Source organism: Xyrauchen texanus, chromosome 32, assembly GCF_025860055.1.
Source record: "Xyrauchen texanus isolate HMW12.3.18 chromosome 32, RBS_HiC_50CHRs, whole genome shotgun sequence".
Taxonomy (NCBI): domain Eukaryota; kingdom Metazoa; phylum Chordata; class Actinopteri; order Cypriniformes; family Catostomidae; genus Xyrauchen; species Xyrauchen texanus.
In genome coordinates this window covers 2835500-2854204 of record NC_068307.1, presented here as the reverse complement: position 1 = coordinate 2854204, position 18705 = coordinate 2835500, and the positions used below count along the sequence as shown (strand labels likewise).

The 18705-nt window shown below is 40.7% G+C and overlaps 1 protein-coding gene across 3 annotated transcripts; it reads left to right on the top strand.

The window, feature by feature from the left end:
• The first annotated feature begins 2864 nt into the window (after positions 1 to 2864).
• Positions 2865 to 18645, top strand: trmt1 (tRNA methyltransferase 1). 3 transcript variants are annotated; one of them, XM_052101208.1, is made up of 16 exons: positions 2865 to 2887; positions 4478 to 4880; positions 4959 to 5178; positions 5315 to 5502; positions 7870 to 7985; positions 8059 to 8171; positions 8265 to 8413; positions 8666 to 8749; positions 12375 to 12444; positions 12680 to 12814; positions 13684 to 13769; positions 16215 to 16323; positions 16410 to 16486; positions 18111 to 18230; positions 18309 to 18423; positions 18498 to 18645. In XM_052101208.1, the coding sequence occupies exons 2-16, from the start codon at positions 4501 to 4503 to the stop codon at positions 18573 to 18575; spliced, it is 2040 nt and encodes a 679-aa protein (XP_051957168.1). In that variant the 5' UTR covers positions 2865 to 2887; positions 4478 to 4500; the 3' UTR covers positions 18576 to 18645. The 3 variants fall into 3 exon arrangements, with proteins under 3 accessions (XP_051957168.1, XP_051957166.1, XP_051957167.1); XM_052101206.1 differs by lacking the exon at positions 2865 to 2887 and adding an exon at positions 3259 to 3289; XM_052101207.1 differs by lacking the exon at positions 2865 to 2887 and adding an exon at positions 3295 to 3385.
• Positions 18646 to 18705: the final 60 nt, after the last annotated feature.

Below are 18705 nucleotides of genomic sequence, written 5' to 3'. Positions count from 1 at the left end.
CCTAGAGTGGTCTGGGTGCTACGTGCACAGCATGCCAACTCAGCTATGCATGGCAGGCACACTGGGAAAATGTGTCCATCATGGGCGATTCTAGGATTTAAGTCTTAGGGGGGCTCAGCCCCCAATGACACTATTAGATGTGCACATTTCATGTATTTTACTCTTTCTTCATTCTGATACCCGAGTTTATGAGATGGGAGGAGTAATTCCGATAGCACGTGAAGGCAGCATTATACTTCATTAAAATGAGCGTGTCTAATAAGAGCATTTTAACCATCATAAGCCAGACCCACAAATTATGCATATCATTTAGTGAACTGCTGTGCATGAGCATCAAGGTATACAAAAAAGACAACATTATAAGCCTAAAAGTAATTACAAGTGTTGATTACATTCTGATATCATTGTAATGACATTGGTCTCGCACTTCAAACAAGTGCAGTGTTGCTATATAACACTTTGGTACTGATTGCAAAATCACATTTTTAGGGGGGGGTTTGAAGACTTTCTATATAGGGTCTGACAACGCCTATGATGTCCATTTATATCGCTCTAAAAGGGGGGTAAATTAATTGGCATAAAGACAATTACAGTTTATGGAGCATGATTCTTAATTAATGGTTATTTTAGTCCACTGAATATCAGGCTTCCTCAACTCTTTAAAAACTGTGTTTAATTTATATCAGCCACAAACAGGAGCGGCACATTGTTTAAAAAAGTGGTGGGGACCATTTTGTGTGTGTGTGTGTGTGTGTGTGTGTGTGTGTGTGTGTGTGTGTGTGTGTGAGTGTGTGTGCGTGAGTGTGAGTGTGTGTGTGCGTGTGAGTATGTGTGTGCGTGAGTGTGAGTGAGTGTGTGTGTGTGTGCGTGAGTGTGTGTGTGTGCGTGAGTGTGCGTGCGTGAGTGTGTGTGTGTGTGTGTGCGTGTGTGGTTGTGCGTGTGCGCGTGTGTGAGCGTGTGTGTGAGTGTGTGTGTGAGTGCGTGAGTGTGAGTGTGTGTGTGCGTGAGTGTGAGTATGTGTGTGCGTGAGTGTGAGTATGTGTGTGCGTGAGTGAGTGAGTGTGTGTGTGTGCGTGAGTGTGTGTGTGCGTGTGTGAGTGTGCGTGCGTGCGTGTGCGTGTGTGTGTGTGTGAGTGTGTGCGTGTGGTTGTGCGTGTGGGCGTGTGAGTGTGTGTGTGTGTGTGTGAGTGTGCGCGTGTGTGGTTGTGCGTGCGTGTGTGCGTGTGTGGTTGTGCGTGTGTGTGCGTGCGTGCGTGCGTGCGTGCGTGTGTGTGTGTGTGTGAGCGTGTGTGTGTGTGTGTGTCTTATGCACAGATCATTTAAAGTAATCTTTTACCGTATCGGTGACCAATTAAAAGCACCAAAATAAATATTTCAAATTTGTCAACTTCGTCTCTGCCCGGATATACTTCTGGTTCTTCTTCGTTCATTGTTCAGGGGTAAAAATAAGTTCTAAACAGCCGAGCAAGGGTACACAGTAGGAGGCATTTAGAGGAGTATTTAAATATGAGGATGCTCAATAAAACCTTTACTAATGTGTCATTAAGGGGGCCTGGGTATCTCAGCGAGTACTAACGATGACTAACAACCCTGGAGTCGCGAGTTCGAATCCAGGCTGTGGTGAGTGACTCCAGTCAGGTCTCCTTAGCAACAAAATTGGCCTGGTTGCTAGGGAGGGTAGAGTCACATGGGGTAACCTCCTCGTGGTGGTGATTAGTGGTTCTCGCTCTCAATGGGGCGTGTGGTGAGTTGTGGAGAGTAGCATGAGCCTCCACATGCTGTGAGGCTCTGCGGTGTCATACACAACGAGTCACGTGATCAGATGCACGGATTGACGCTCTCAGAAGCGGAGGCAACTGAGACTCGTCCTCCTTCACCTGGATTGAGGTGAGTAACCGCGCCACCACGAGGACCTACTCAGTAGTGGGAATCGTGCATTCCAAATTGGGAAAAAAGGGGGTTAAAAACAAAACAAAAACTAATGTGACATTGAAATGTGTTATCAATGACTATTGCATCATACTATGAGTAGAATTCACATGAGGTCAGTAAAAGAAGTTGTTTTAACCACTCGATCATGATTTAAAGTAATATTTATGCAGTAGATTACGCTAATGCGCTAACACGCGGCCATAATATTCACCGATTACACTCTGTTATTGTAATATTTTATGACATTGATACTATTACAAAGATGTGTGTATAAAAGTGTGCAGAATAAAAAGACAAAAGAACGATTACGTTTGGTTACGATGAAAGGAAAAGTCTGGGTTCAATACAAGTTATGCTCAATCGAAAGCTTATGTGGCATAATACCGATAACCACAAAAAATATTTTCGATTAGGTTACAGTGAGACACTATATGGAAGTCAATGGGGCCAATTTTTGGAGGGTTTAAAGGCTGTGAAGCTTGTTGTTTTATAAAAGCCCTTACATTTATTCTTCTGTTAAAACGTGTGTATGTTTTTAGCTGTAAAGTTATTTAAATTGTCATTTTAGGGTTTACGTCATTTCGTCGACATGGCAACAAAGTTTACAATTTGGATATAAATTTAACAGAAAAGGTTTTATTTTATCACACTAAAATCATGTTAACACACATATTGTTTACATCTTGTGGCTATACTTTTGAAACAGTGAGTATTATATGGATTGGCCCCCATTGACCTCCATTGTAAGTGTCACTGTATCTCAGAGGTTGAAATATTTTTTTGTGGTAATCAAAATTAAGCCACAAATGCTGTCGATTGAGCTTAAGTTGTATAGCACCCGGAATATTACTTTAAAATCAGACAGTCACTGTCGGGCATTTTTGGAGGATATTTCCAGTCATGCCAGTGCAGCTCCTATCTACTTGAATGGGGAAAGGCCGAAATCTCAAATACGGTTGGTCAAGATTACGAACAAATGACATATTTTAAATCAACAATAAAATCTGACAATACTGGAATCATAAATTGAGATTCTTTACCCCAGATTACGCTAAAAAACGCAATTTTCCTGGCTTGTATAGTTAATGTGCATGCGCATTCTAGAGATGATTGACACGCGATGTCTGTATCTAAAAGGTGATTGGCTCTTTTTACTGTAAGGCGGGACTTTCTTTCTACATCCGTTGACCGTTGGCTCAGAGCACTGATCTATATATATATATGTTATATATATAGATCAGTGGCTCAGAGCCATTCGTTTTGATCAGAACGCATGCGCAGTGTCTGGCGTCACTGCATAGCGTTCTGTACTCGCAGGTTTCCGTACTCCGTAGTTCAAATACAGGATATGCTACACGTGAGTTACTACCGAAAACACACAAGCTAACAGATCACTGTTAAAGTGTACAGTTAACGATTATATTTATTTTAATTAAGAATTGATACAGCAGCGGTAAGTTTGTGTCGGAAGGCGAGATAAAGTTGCTGCAAAAATTATGGCTAACCAGCATAGTTAAAATTGGAATGATTAGTTTAAAATGCTTTTATGTTATTGTGCATGATGCTATTACAATTGCGTTCATATTCAAAACATTCATCCTTAAAGTAAAAATTGTGATCATCTCTGCTGAAAAAGAAATTGCTAAAACCAGCCTATGCTTGTTGGCTGGTCGTAGCTGATTTAAGCTGGTCATCCGAGTCAAACCCCCTTTTATCTGTATTTTCAGCAGGAATGGGTCATGAAGTAAAGAAACAGATGGACATTTTAATAGATATTTTCATTATGATGGTCATTGTTTATGCTTGTTTTTTAACCCTTCAATTTAAAAAAGTTACTCAGAGGTCCTTAGGGGACATACATGTCCGTTTAAAAAAATTGCCATAATAATATTATATTTATATTTTTAACCAACATCAGTCCTGAACATATAACTACCATATATTCATTCAGTTTTATGATTTTAACCATATAAATGCCAGTTTGTTTACATAATGCCACTGTTGTTTTACACACACACACACACACGTCTCAAAACACACACAATTTTAGCTGCATCATTTATTAAATTGTCCTGCAGTGCTCGATAATACAGTAAACAGAAAATAGGGGAAAAGCATGTATTTGCTCCATAGGCTAAACATGAGGAAAAATGGCGCCATCTGGTGGAAAATATAAAAATAAACATTTTGAAGCCAGGGCTCGGGAATGAAAACAGAATATCATAGAATACATGATTTTATTCTCTAATGGCACTGGGGTCAATTATTGCAGTTTAATGGGTTTCAATGGGGACATTTTTGTCTTGAAGGACCCGAGTGTAACTACTTTGTGTACACAGTGTGTTATAGATGCATTATAGGAACTGAATACACACCTTTGTTAAAATTCATACTTTTGACATTAACACAGCCAAAATGATGGAGAACGCTAAAATGCAAAAGACAAACATGTCCCCATGAACGCACAAGGGTAGGTTGATAAAGTGCTGCTATATGTGTTTATTAAGCACTTACTAACTATAACTAATACATTTTACATTAACAGGTTGCAAGGCATTTATTCAGTAGATGCTAGTCAGAAGTGCACGTCAAGTTTCCCTGACTGCTCTACGCTTCTCATTATTACTCCCCAAGGAGCGACCCTCCTTCCCTCAAATCCTCACTACAGGACACATTTGTGTCTTTAAAACATTCAGGACTATGGATGGCAAGAAACAACTAGAAGAATCCCAGGACACCACCAGTGCTGGCGCAGACAGTGTGACCACAGCTGTACCAGCGGAGGACACCGATCCTTCCAGTTCCACAGAACCCAGCCAGAACTCATCCACAGAGTCGGGACTTTTGCCGGGAGAAACCGTTGTTAGAGAGGGAAAGGCAACAATTTTATTCCCCAGTGCCAATGAGGTGTTCTACAACCCCGTGCAGGAGTTCAACAGAGATCTAACGTGAGGATGCAATTAAGCGTGACTTGTGGTTTGTTGTTGTTTAATGTCCCATTTAAATCTATAAACCTCTCTGTTCAGGTGTGCGGTGATCACAGAGTTTGCCAGGGAGCAGCTGGCACAGAGAGGTGTCCGGATACTGGTCCCGGGTGAGAAAGACAGAGTCGTGGTCCACCTGTCCGAGGAGAAGAATGGAAAAGCGGATGAGGAAGAATTAGAAAAGTCTGAGAATGAGCAGGAAAAGGTGGAAGCGAGTGTTGAAAAGGAGTACGTCACTGCCACTGTGGGGGAGCGATGTGAGGTCTGTGTGTATTACACGTTTACATTTGCAGCATTACTTTTGAAGTGATGTAGTAAATGAGTTTTTAGGGTATATAAGAATTTTCCTTTTTGGGTGAACTATCCTTTTAAATAGTGTTCCTTCTTTCTGTCTTCAGCAAGGTTTGCGTGTTCTGGAGGGTCTGTCTGCTTCAGGTCTGCGTTCTGTCCGGTTTGCTCTGGAGGTTCCTGGACTGAAGAGCATCACTGCTAATGATTATTCGGCTAAAGCTGCTGCTCTGATCGCCCGCAACGCAGAACACAACAACGTTTCCCACATACTGCAAGCCAGCCAGAGAGATGCCAGGTGTGTGTGTGTGTGTGTGTGTGTGTGTGTGTGTGTGTGTGTGTGTGTGTGTGTGTTTTGTATTCTGTTGCAGCTTACTTTTTTTACACACTCATAGACGTCTGTTTGCTACAGTGCCTTGATCCCGCCACGGAGGGGGAAAAAACCCCAGTAATTGTGACTTAATTTTTAAAAATTGTGATGGTTTTCGGAATTTCCACTTTATATCTCGCAATTCCGACTTTATTTCTCGCAATTCCGACTTTATATCTCGGAATTCCGACTATATATCTCACAAATCCGACTTTGTATCTTCCAATTCCGACTTTATATTTCATAATTGTGACATTATATCTTGGAATTTCCACTTTGTATCTTGGAATTTTGACTTTATATCTTGCAATTGGGAACGTTTATCTCGCAATTCCGACTTTGTATCTTCCAATTCCGACTATATATCTCACAAATCCGACTTTGTATCTTCCAATTCCGACTATATATCTCACAAATCCGACTTTGTATCTTCCAATTCCGACTATATATCTCACAAATCCGACTCTGTATCTTCCAATTCCGACTTTATTTTTCATAATTGTGACATTATATCTCGGAATTTCCACTTTATATCTCGGAATTTTGACTTTATATTTAATTATTGTGACGTTTCTTGGAATTTCCTCATATCTCGGAATTTCCACTTTATATCTCGCAATTCCAATTTTATTATGAATAATTGTGACGTTTCTTGGAATTTCCACTATATATCTTGCATTTGGGACTTTTTATCTCGCATTTCCGACTATATATCTCAATCCGACTTTGTATCGCACAAATCCAACTTTATTTTTCATAATTGTGACTTCATATTTTGGATGGTTTCAAGATAGCTGCTTCGGTGTGGAGCTCTCTTTTATTACTTTGTTTTTCAAGTTTTTTTGTCACTCTTTCCCGATCAGTTTCACCAGGGATGAACTGCTGAATATTCAGCAGAGCAAACCTGATCATTTTTTGCCGGTGTTTGATTATTCTGGCGTTTAATTAGACATCTTAGTTGGAGGCTCAGCAGTGCTCGACAAGCGACCCAAAAGACGCACGCGAGGGAAGCGAACCGGCGTGCTTGTGAAGATTCGGCGACGTGGATTTAGGACTCCGCTGCTGAGTATTCATCTGGCGAATGTCCACACCCTCGCCAACAAAATGGACGAACTGCTTCTGCTCAGTCAAACAAATATGGACTTTTCTAACTCCGCTGCTCCGTGTTTCACGGAAACCTGGCTGAGTGAAGCCATCCCGGACAGCGCGTTTCATCTGCCGGCTTCCAGCTGTTCAGAACGGTGGAACATGATTTTACATCAACGAAAGTTGGTGTACAGATGTAACGGCACGCTGTCCTAATTTAGAAGCGCTTTTCATCAACTGTAAGCCTTTATACTAGCTGCGGGAGTTTTCCTCGTTCATTCTGGTGAGTGTTTATATCCCGCCACAAGCGTGCGTAAACTCAGCGTTGCAACAGCTGGCTGATCACATCACAGACATGGAGCATCAACACCCGGACTCGCTCAATAAAGCTAACCTCAACTGTGAACTGCCAAAATACACATCACATGCCCCACCTGAGAAAGTAATATATTAGACCACTGCTACACAACAATAAAGGATGCATATCACGCTCGAGCAGCTTTAGGACTCTCTGATCACTGTCTGGTTCGTCATCTCCTGACCTACAAGCAGAAACTAAAATCAGCTAAGCCTGTAGTAAGGACTGTAAAGAAGTTGATCAGCTAGCAGTCCGGTGCGTTCACAACAACACGTTGAACACGCTCAAAACAGTGGAGATGATAGTGGACTTCAGGAGAAATCCCCGCGTGCTTTCCCCCTCTCAATACTGACTACCACTGTGGTAGCAGTGAAACCATTCAGGTTTCTTGGCTCTACCATCTCTCAGGACCTGAAGTGGGACACCCACATAGACTCCATTGTGAAGAAGGCTGAGGAAGTTCAACCTGTGACAGGAGCTGCTGGTTTGGTTCAGCCACCAAAATCAGACAGAAGGAAACCACAATGGACATTCAGGACTGCTGAGAGAACTATATATAAAATAAACTCAAGTTTACAAGAACTAAAGTCACATTGTGAGATAAAGAATTGCCTTTTGTATTTTGCTTTGTTCTCTTGGCCATAATGTGTTTATATGTTACACTAATTTATCAAAAGCAAATATTTATGTGCAATAATGCACATTTGTTTGTTGCATTAGAATCTCAATATGGGGTTCAAAGATTTTTAGGCTATTTAGGTTTTTGTTTGGTTAATAATGCCCCATGCTTTCCCAACAATAGATTACAAAAATGTCTTGTTTCCATTGTTAAATGAAAACCATGTGTCCAGTATGGTGATGTATGAGGCGAAAGGACGGAAAGAACGCTATGATGTCATAGATCTGGACCCTTATGGAAGTCCCTCCTCGTTTCTTGATGCAGCTGTGCAGGCGGTCAGTGAGGGAGGTGAGCCTGTCTCGTCCTTGCAGCGTTACTGGTCTCACACACAGAATGTGATCGGTCTCTCTCTGTTTTTCAGGTTTGCTGTGTGTCACTTGTACTGACATGGCTGTAATGGCTGGAAACAGTGGGGAGACATGCTACAGCAAATATGGCTCTATGTCCATAAAGTCCAAATACTGCCATGAAATGGTAAGCTGTGCTCACTGCCACATTGTGTGTTTGAAAGGAAGGATGGAAAGCAGAAAACTCTTCACATAACCTCTCTTTTTGTGCGTGTTCCAGGCTCTGCGTATAATCCTGCACAGTTTAGACCAGAAAGCAGCCGTGTATCAGCGTTACATTGAGCCTCTCCTGAGTGTGAGTGTGGATTTCTACATCCGTGTATTCGTGAGAGTCAGAACGGGCCAGGCCATGGTCAAAAACTCTGCAAGGTAATGCACACACACAAGAATGCTTGGGGGCGGCTGTGGCTCAGGTGGTAGAGCGGTGTTGTCCACTAATCGCAGGGTTGGTGGTTTGATTCCCGGCCCACGTGACTCCACATGCCGAATGTCCTTGGGCAAGACACTGAACCTCAAGTTGCTCCCAATGTCAGGCTAGCACCTTGCATAGCAGCTCTGCCACCATTGGTGTGTGAATGGATGAATGAGTCTAGTTAACCCATGCATGACTGTGTGTTGCAGTAAGCAGGCGCTGGTGTATAACTGTGTTGGTTGTGGTGCGTTCCATCTGCAGAGGATGGGGAAGAGGACGATTCAGGGAAAACAGTGAGTATTTATTACCTCCGTGATCATGTGTTTTTATCTCCTGTTTTGCTTCGTATAATCCTGGATCAATACAAGTTAAGCATAAAGTTGTCTTTAAAAAAAGCAACAAATCAAGGTTACAGTGAGCCACTTATAATGGAGGTCAATGGGGCCAATTTTTGGAGGGATTAAAGGCAGAAATGTGAAGCTTTTATTTTTATAAAATGTGAGTTTTAGGGTTTGTTGACATTACAATGTCATTGCAACGAAGTTGTTAAATTAGAAAAGGTTAGTAAGTGATGTTATCGCATTAAAATCATGTTAACATGCATATTGTTTACGTCTTGAGTATTTTAACGTTTATAAATGGACCCCATTGACTTCCATTGTAAGTGTCTCACTGTAAACCAGATTTTTTTGTGTTTTTTAAAGAAAAGGTGGGATGAGTCAAAATGCTGTCGATTGAGCTTAACTTGTATTGAACCGGAATATTCCTTTAATACATATTTGGGTTATTCCATGCCAAATCAACCAAATGTGAGAAATATTTTATTTTATTTTATTAATGGTTTTTCTAAAGAGAGATAAATTTAAATGAGGATGAAAGCCAAAATATTAAATGGCATGGATCTGTATTTACCGAGTAATCCATTGTTTTGTAGGGGGAGATCAATATGACAATTTTCACATATGATTAAAGAGCAAAACTAGAAGTAAAAAGATAAACATAGAAAGGTGGCAGCATCATGGTTGAATCTTTACCCAGAGATAGAGTTGAAGTCAGAAGTTTACATGCATACATACATTTGTTTAACCACTCCACAGATTTCATATTAGCAAACTATATTTTACGCAAGTCGATGCTGGAGAAAACAGGTAGACGAGTATCTATATCCACAGTAAAACGAGTCTTTACCGACATAACCTGAAAGTCTGCTCAGCAAGGATGAAGCCACTGCTCCAAAACCACCATAAAAAAGCCTGACTCCTACTTTTAGGAGAAATGTCCTCTGGTCTGATGAAACAAAAATGTAACTGTTTGGCCATAATGACCATCGTTATGTTTGGAGGAAAAAGGGTGAGGCTTGTGTAACCCACACAAGGTTACTGGAGTGCAATCCTCTACTCCGCCAGAGGGTGGCGCGAATTTTCTAGCGACACTCACTTTTCCTTTCTTCCGGTGGAGACGTTGCGAGAAAGCATCAATGGCTGGTTGACTCAGAGCCGCATGACTCTGTGAGCTCAAGATACTTCCGATTGTTTTTTAGAGAGAGATAGAGAGAGAGAGATCATCTGAACCTGACCCTGACGGGTTACAAGTGGCGAGCCAAACGCAGAAGTCGACAGTGAACGAACCAAGAGCCTGGTGTGGCCAGCCGTGGCATCTTTGGAGCCATCATTATCCTGTTCCTTCATTTGAGATACAGATAAGATCACACGTAAACCTACCCGGGTAGTGAGAAGAACATACTTACTTCAAGAAACACACACACACCAAGAACTTTCATGGACTCAAAAGGAAGCAACTTTAATTTCTTTAACTCTGTTTGGAAAAATTTCTCAAAGAGACACTTTTTGTTTGGAGTTATTTATTTTTGGTCCCTTTATTGCACGCCTGTGCACTCAGGAAGCCGGCTTAGGTAGGCAGAGACTGTGGCTCAATCGGGCGGCTGTGGCTCAGTTGGTAGAGCGGGTCGGCCACTAATCGGTTGGTGGTTCGAATCCTGGCCCACAGGACTCCACATGCCGAAGTATCCTTGGGCAAGACACTGAACCCCAAGTTGCTCCCAAGTTGCTCCCAATGGCAGGTTAGTGCCTTACATAGCAGGTCTGCCGCCATTGGTGTATGAATGTGTGTGTGAATGGGTGAATGAGATGCAGTGTAAAGCGCTTTGAATACCATTAAGGTTAAAAAGTCGCTATATAAGTGCAGACCATTTACCATTTGTGTTGTCTGTTCTCTGCTGACCGTTTAGGCTCCGTAGTCGTACCTAGAGTTTCTGATATTGGCTCAGTTTTGGTTCATAGCTAATCAAATTAGTTATCAGTTGCACTTACCTAGAATCACGGGTTACACTTGCAAGCCGAAGAACACCATCCCAACCGTGAAGCATGGGGGTGGCAACATCATGTTGTGGGAGTGCTTTGCTGCAGGAGGGCTTCACAAAATAGATGACATCATGAGGAAGGAAACTGATGTGTATATATTGAAGCAACATCTCAAGACCTCAGCCATGAAGCTAAAGCTTGATCGCAAATGGGTCTTCCAAATGGACAATGACCCCAAACATACCTTCAGAGTTGTGGCAATGGCTTAAGGGCAACAAAGTCAAGGTTTTAGAGTGGCATCACATCACCTGTCCTCAATAATCCGATAGAAATTTGTGGGAAGAACTGAAAAAGCATGTACGAGCAATGAGGACTACAATCCTGACTCAGTTACACCAGTTCTGTCTGGAGGAATGGGACGAAATTCCAGCAACTTATTGGGAGAAGCTTGTGGAAGGATACCCAAAAACGTTTGACCCAAGTTAAACAATTTAAAGGCAATGCTACCAAATACTGTAAACTTCTGACCCACTGGGAATGTGATGAAATAAATAAAAGCTGAAATATATCATTCACTCCACTATTATTCTGACATTTGAAATGTTTTATATAAAGTCGTGATCCGAACTGATCTTAGACGGGGAATGTTTTCTACGATTAATGTGTATTAATGTTATGTCAGGAATTGTGAAATTTATTTGGCTAATGTGTATGTAAACTTCTGACTTCAACTGTAGGTTGGCTTATAACTAAAATCAGTTGACTTCAACACCCCTTGTTGCTTTATACACCAATGGTGAGTCCAAAAATTGGGAAAATAAAACAGAAAATCTGCTGTTTTTCCAAAGTTGGAGTGCTCATAACTCCAGAAGTATTAAATATATCTTAGTATCCTTTAACATTCTGGTTCAAAACAAACTTTCCTTTTTGTATCGTAATTTCAAAGGCCCTATATGGTTAACTCCATGAAATATGGAGCTCTCAATGTGGCTCCATTACAAATTGTTCCATTTGATACGTTTTCATTAGTCGAAAACCAAATGTGGGTCACATGGTATGAAGCTAGTTTTTCTTGTCCAACAAAACAAAGATCTGAAGGACAAATAATGTTAAAACTAGAAATGTACTTTTTTATTCATTCACATAAAAACTCATGTCAAAATCTCCAATTTTGAAAGTCCAAAAACCCCACTAGTATTAACAATAAGTGACACATGTGGCTCTTTAGGAAGTGCAATACCTATGTCTAGTTTTTGGGTTCCTAATGCATCATTAGGGGTTCAAACATCAAAGTTGATTAAACTTTTACTGATTTTCTGCTTATACTGTTTCTGTACTAAAAGTGTCTGAGTGTTAGTGACCAAATCATATGTGAAAATTGTCATTTTGACACCCCTCTGCAAAATAATGGATTACTCCGTTAACATTGATCCATTACATTTCATATTTTAGCCTTTATCATTATTATATGTTAATCTTTCACCGGTAACAATATGACCAAAATCTAAATTTGGAGTTGGGGTTAGGTTAGGTTAGAGTTGACAGAACGACCCATGACCTCGTGTGTAATTGTCGCCTTTAATTGCGTATGTTTCAGTATGAAGTATTCTGCAGCCACAGGACCTCCTGTAGGTTCTAATTGTGAACACTGTGGACAGAGACACCAGGTATGCACTACTAAACACACATGATGTACACGCTGGGGACATTTCTCCCCTTTAAACATGAGGTAGCTTTGACCAACCAGACAAAAACATTGTCTGGATCTTCAGTTTATTCCTAGTATTCTAATTAAAAATATATATTTTACTATAGCACATATATAGGTGATGAAAAAGCATGTGATGTAACATTTGCACAATTTTATTTTAATATATTTCACCATTTTCATTGGTCCCCCAGTTAGGTGGTCCAATATGGGCGGAGCCTCTCCATGACATCATATTTGTTCAGAAAGTTCTGGGTGCTGTCTCAGGGAATCCCACCCGTTTCAGAACGTCCAAGCGAATTGAAGGGGTACTGAGCATGGTGACGGAGGTCAGTCGATTATACAGTAGACCGATATATCGGTTTTAACGATTAATCGGTGCCGATAGTTGCTTTTTGGAACTATCGGTTATGGGCAAAAATCTATGCCGATCAAATCCATGTATTCAATCAATAAATATAATATTTTGCACATGATTTTTTGTTACATGTTTATTGTTTAAAACATCATTTGGACTATTTCAAGTATTTACATTTACATTTACTTAAAAAGCGGTACTGTCTCTTTAAGAAAACCCAGCATTTCTGTAAAGAGCGTCTGTAGATGAGCACAAATTAACGAGGACTCGGGTTGTGCATGGAGTAAAAGATCAATCGTGGGATTTAAGTATTGATATCGAGATTGTTCATCGGGAAATCCGATATTTTTATGTTTATGTGTTCCTCAGTGGGCAGCGCTGAAGGGATCTACAGTATAACTGCGTCCTCGAGGTGAAATGAAAACAATCACTGACACCTCGTGGGGATTTGCTGTATCAAAATCGTTTATCAGCGACAATATCCATAATTTCATCCTCTTTTCGATGCATATTTTGATTAGACATTAAAGTGTAAGTGAGGGTGTGCAAAGAGAAATACGACTATATCGAAAACTGCACATGCAATGTGTCTTCAACGTCATCTCTTGTGAATAATAATAATAATAATAATAAACCTTATTCATCATTAAAAACTCATCTGATGAAAAATATAGGCTAAGCAAAGCTTTATTTGGTTATTACTTATATATTACTATCGGTTGATTTCTACACTTAATATCAATCATCATTTGGATGATAATATCTTATGTGTGCAGCAATTGACTGCTGTGTGTAACTGAATTGAGAATGAATGTTAATAGTTGTAGTGGTGTGTTTCAGGAGCTGCGGGACGTTCCTCTGTACTACGTGTTGGATCATCTGAGCAGCACAGTTCACTGCAACACACCACCAATGCTGCAGTTCAGGTAACATGCACACGGGATGTCCAGTTGCTCTCCATCACTGATGTTTAGCTTTTGACTAACGACATTTCTCATTGAAAAGATCAAATGCCTGACATAAGTACCTGATTTTGAATTTGAGTTGCTTAAAATGGTGAAAGCAACTTATGGAGTTGTTTAACCCCTTAAACTCCGGTGCATATTTGGGCTGCCGCCCGCCATTTTTCACACTCAAATTTAAAAGCTCACCATTCACACATACTGTGGACTAATTGCCAAAATTTGGTCTAATTTTTCAGAGAACCCCCCAAATAAAATGAAAAAAAGACTCCAATTATTTATAAATTTTTTAATGCATTTAAAATCATATGATAAACAAATTTGTTTTAGCAAAAAAAGCAAATAAATGTGTTGTTGTCCTAACTTTGTAAACATGTAATTCTGGTTCTGTTCATTCTTCCTCTATTTCAAAAGTCTCATTTTATTCCACTAGATGGCAGAAGTCACTAGATAAAATAACATTTCCTCTATCAGCTTCCATCACAATATACAGATCTGAAATGTAGGTGGCGCTCTAATGCATGTTTGCTCTCACAGATGTGCTCGTCCATAGACATTCAGTCTAATGTTCAGTTCAAGCACCACCCTTGATGTTTCATTGAATATCTCGGCCTCTGAGTGGACTACAAGCTCAATCTAGGTGTCATTAGAGAGCTGAGATCCTCCCCTTTGCAGTGATATATAAAATTGTATCATCCATATTTGAAACCATATTTTGTTTTGCATTCTTTTCTTGCTGGACTTCATATTTTGTTCTGGACATCTAAGATATAACATTGGATTATTCACACAAGCAAGCTCACAGACAAGTAAAAAAATGGCAAATTGTTTAAAAAAAACTCCCTAAGGTAAAAGCAGATATAAAGTTTTTGCCTATTTGAGGCTGACAGCAACAGTTATCCGAGCTTATATGAGACTTTTGTATTGAATTACTTACAGAAATCATATTTTACTTTGTGGTACTTTTGAAAGTCTTTCGAACTGTCATATTAGGGCAACAAAATAGCCTATACAGTCACATTCCTGAGAGTGAGAGCTTTCATTCGATATATAACTTGTCTGTTTAGGTGCTATGTGAAGGACTTTTATTTTTATATAAATATTTGTACCCCATTACCTCTGAGGGGGGCACTAATTTTCAACGCAAAGTATTTGAGGCCTTCTTTTGTTATTTCAAATAATATAAATGCATATGTGATGGTTATCTTTGAAAAGTTCAGTTTGTAATCTTTATAATGATACCTCATATGGCTGACTTGTGTATATGGAGACTTTAACAATTTAAGCGTAACTTTGGCAATGTAGCGCCCCCCCCTTAGATCCACCGCTGGGTCCGTAGATTTAAAGCAGTTAAACACAGATGTGTTTTTATATATATGAATTTGTATGCAAACTCATTATATATATTAACATATTTCAAAGTCAGTCACACAATTGTATTTTTGCATTTTTTGTGTGCTAAATATTCAACATATGAGGGCGTTTCTTAAACTTCGGGCACTTTTAGCACTCTGGACACTAAACACACTAGTAACATGGTTTGGGAAAGAAGGAAGTGGGAACCGGATTAACAATTAACAATACTTTAATCAACGCAAACGCTGAACTGATCCATCAACACTCATTCACATAGCGGCCGCGTGCATCTCTCTCCCGCTGATTGAGCAACTCCGTGCCGGGCGTGAATCCTCTCGGCCCATCCATGCCCCCCTCCTCGTTACATACCCCCACCGCACATTTCAGGCTGAATCTAGTTTGCCCCTTCGGCCATGCCGTCGCCGGCTGGTGTTCCCTGCCTCCTGGGATCCTGGGTAGGATGAGGGGAGGGAGAGGGAAGAGAGAAAGAGAGCAGGAGAGACAGAGGGGCGAGAGAGAGAAAAGAGAAGAAACGCTCTTCTTCGGGCCGATCCTCAGCCGCTCCAGCGTGCTCCTCTCCCCCTTTGGTGGCCGGCAGCAGCTGCTCCGTCCCCTGGGGGACAGCAATAGTGGCTCCGCATCCTCCACCTCCCGGCGGACGGCAGAGACTCCACCATTCCCTGGCAGACAGCAACGGGCACTTCCGCCTCCTGGCGGACGGCAGCGGGACCTCCGACGGCAACGCCGGCTCTGCTTCCCGATGGATGGGACAGGTTCCTCCACCTCCTGGCGGACGGCAGCGGGCTCCTCCGTCCCCTTAAATTAAAGTTTAATATTGAAAGTCTGTTCTTGGGACAAGACTAAAAATATAAAATCTGTACATTTCCAATTTAGTTTTAATGTGACCTTCAAATAACAAAAAAAGCTGAAAAAAGCCCCTTGGACTTGAGATGGCCAGAAGTTGAAGAAACACTATGTTGAAAGAATAGTCATTGTGTGCGTAATATTGTCAAATTCTTTTCGAGTGTGTCTTCACCTTCTGCTGTTGTGTAGATCAGCCCTCCTGCACGCCGGACACAGAGTTTCTCTCTCTCATGCCTGTAAGAATGCAGTGAAGACCGACGCTCCCGCTGGGGTGTTATGGGATATCATTCGCTGCTGGGTGAGTGACCAACATCCACCTCTTTAAAAATCCTCAAACTCAAGCTTCATTGTCTTATGCAGGTTCTCTGTCTGTTTGTTTGTCAGGAGAAGTCCAATCCTGTAAAGAGAGAGAGGTTATCAGAAACCAGTCCTGCCCACCACATCCTCTCCACAGAGCCAACGTAAGTGTTTGACATTGAGATTCACACTTTATTTAATGTTGCTGTGCAACTTAATAATGATAATGTACATATACACTTCATGTAAAAATACTTACAAACTATATTAGGCTAAAAATACACTTAAAAACAGCATCTTAAAAAGTCACGTGGTAGTTCAGTTCACATGATTCAATACAATTACATCAAATACTTTAGAATACAATGTATTATTTACTACCATATTATTGATCATAAGTCAATCATTGACACACAGTTCACATTAATCCATTTCACAAGTGAATTTATTCAAAAGTTTTATTATGAGGGCTTGTTTAAGGGCCCGTCAATGTACACCTGCGTCAGACATGCTTGTGTAGCGTCTCGGGTGCGTCGCATCATAAACCTAAAATGTTTAGGTCACTGTGTCAAGTTAAATATAGTTTAATACTTTAAACACATGTTGAGATCCCTTAGTTGTCTTAGTGTGCTCCATCAAGTGTTTTAAACGCAAGAATGTAACGCATGTTTGTGTTGTGGGTTGTTTTCTTCACTGTATAAACTGTGAGTTGCTCATACAGCTGAAATTCTATGTGACATTCAATTCCCAAACCCTCTTTGGGAACTGGCCAAGCATGTCTAAAGACCTAAACCCTATTGAGCATCTGTGGGGCATCCTCAAACGGAAGGTGGATGAGCACAAGGTCTCTAACATCCACCAGCTCCGTGATGTCGTCATGGAGGAGTGGAAGAAGACTCCAGTGGCAACATGTGAAGCTCTGGTGAACTCCATGCCCAAGAGGGTTAAAGCAGTGCTGGAGAATAATGGTGGCCACACAAAATATTGACACTTTGGGCCCAATTTGGACATTTTCATTTAGGGGTGTACTCACTTTTGTTGCCAGCGGTTTAGACATTAATGGCTGTGTGTTGAGTTATTTTGAGGGGACAGAAAATTTACACTGTTATACAAGCTGTACACTCACTACTTACATTGCAGCAAAGTGTCATTTCTTCAGTGTTGTCACATGAAACGATATAATCAAATATTTACAAAAATGTGAGGGGTGTACTCACTTTTGTGCGATACTGTCGACTATTTATTTATTTTTCTTCTATATATACTGTGTGTGTGTGTGTATATATTTATATATATATATAATTTTTTTTTTAGGACTGAGAAATGCAAGCTTGTAGTACCACCTGTTGACTCCAGAGGGCAGTAAGTGAAATTTCAGCTGTATGAGCAACTCACAGTTTATACAGTGAAGAAAACAACCCACAACACAAACATGTGTTACATTCTTGCGTTCAAAACACTTGATGGAGCACACTAAGACAACTAAGAGATCTCAAGATGTGTTTAAAGTATTAAACTATATTTAACTTGACACAGTGACCTAAACATTTTATGCTTATGACGCAACACACCCGAGACGCTACACAAGCATGTCTGACGCAGGTGTACATTGACGGGTCCTTAAACAAGCCCTCGTAATAAATCTCCAACTGATTGACAAATTCACTTGGTGGGGTATTGCTTTCCTTGGAGGAAAAACCAAACAATACATGGTAGTAACTTTTTGTTAGTGATACTTTAACTCTCACTGTCCCCAGTGCAATGATATGTCAATGTGATCTCATTTAGTCTCCAGGCCTGTTTTGAGATCCGAGAGGACGCAAACCCTCAGTCACGGAAACGTCACCTCACCCGTTTCCAGGAGAACCCACAAGCCAACTGGGGACCTAAAGCACGAGCCAAAGCTGGGTGAGTGACACTACTTCTATTCTCAGCGTCCTTGAGCTCATTTAAATGTGCAAATAATCATTTTCCTCTCTTGTTTAGTGGGGGAATCGCATCTGAGCTGGAGGACAAGAGAAAACATTTTCAGGGTAAAAGGAAACATCAGATCACAGACTCCTCTCAACTCAAGAACTTCCCCTGCAAGAAATTCCGAAAGGTACGTTCACTCCGATTCGTCATATGTTGACGAATCTGTTCATTCCTTAAAAAGCTGCTTCCTTTCTTTTGTAGGGAACGTGTACACATGGGGAAAAGTGCTGCTACTCTCATGAATCCGAACAAGGAGCCATTGAGGACAAGATGGAATAATATTTCTCATTACATCAGACAGCTGTGACCGCATGTGTCATGACCAATCAGAACTAGCTAACTGGCTTTATTTAACGGACATTTTTTTTCTCTTATCCAGGTTCGCTCCGATTTGTACCTACAATTTGTG

What these genes read in the sequence shown, in the direction of transcription:
- trmt1 (XM_052101208.1), top strand. Translation starts at nt 4,501, where the DNA reads ATGCTAGTCAGAAGTGCACGTCAAGTTTCCCTGACTGCTCTACGCTTC. An exon ending in GCCAGCCAGAGAGATGCCAG is followed by an intron (nt 5,503 to 7,869) that starts GTGTGTGTGTGT and finishes CCATGTGTCCAG; the next exon opens with TATGGTGATGTATGAGGCGA. An exon ending in CCTGCAAGAAATTCCGAAAG is followed by an intron (nt 18,424 to 18,497) that starts GTACGTTCACTC and finishes TTTCTTTTGTAG; the next exon opens with GGAACGTGTACACATGGGGA.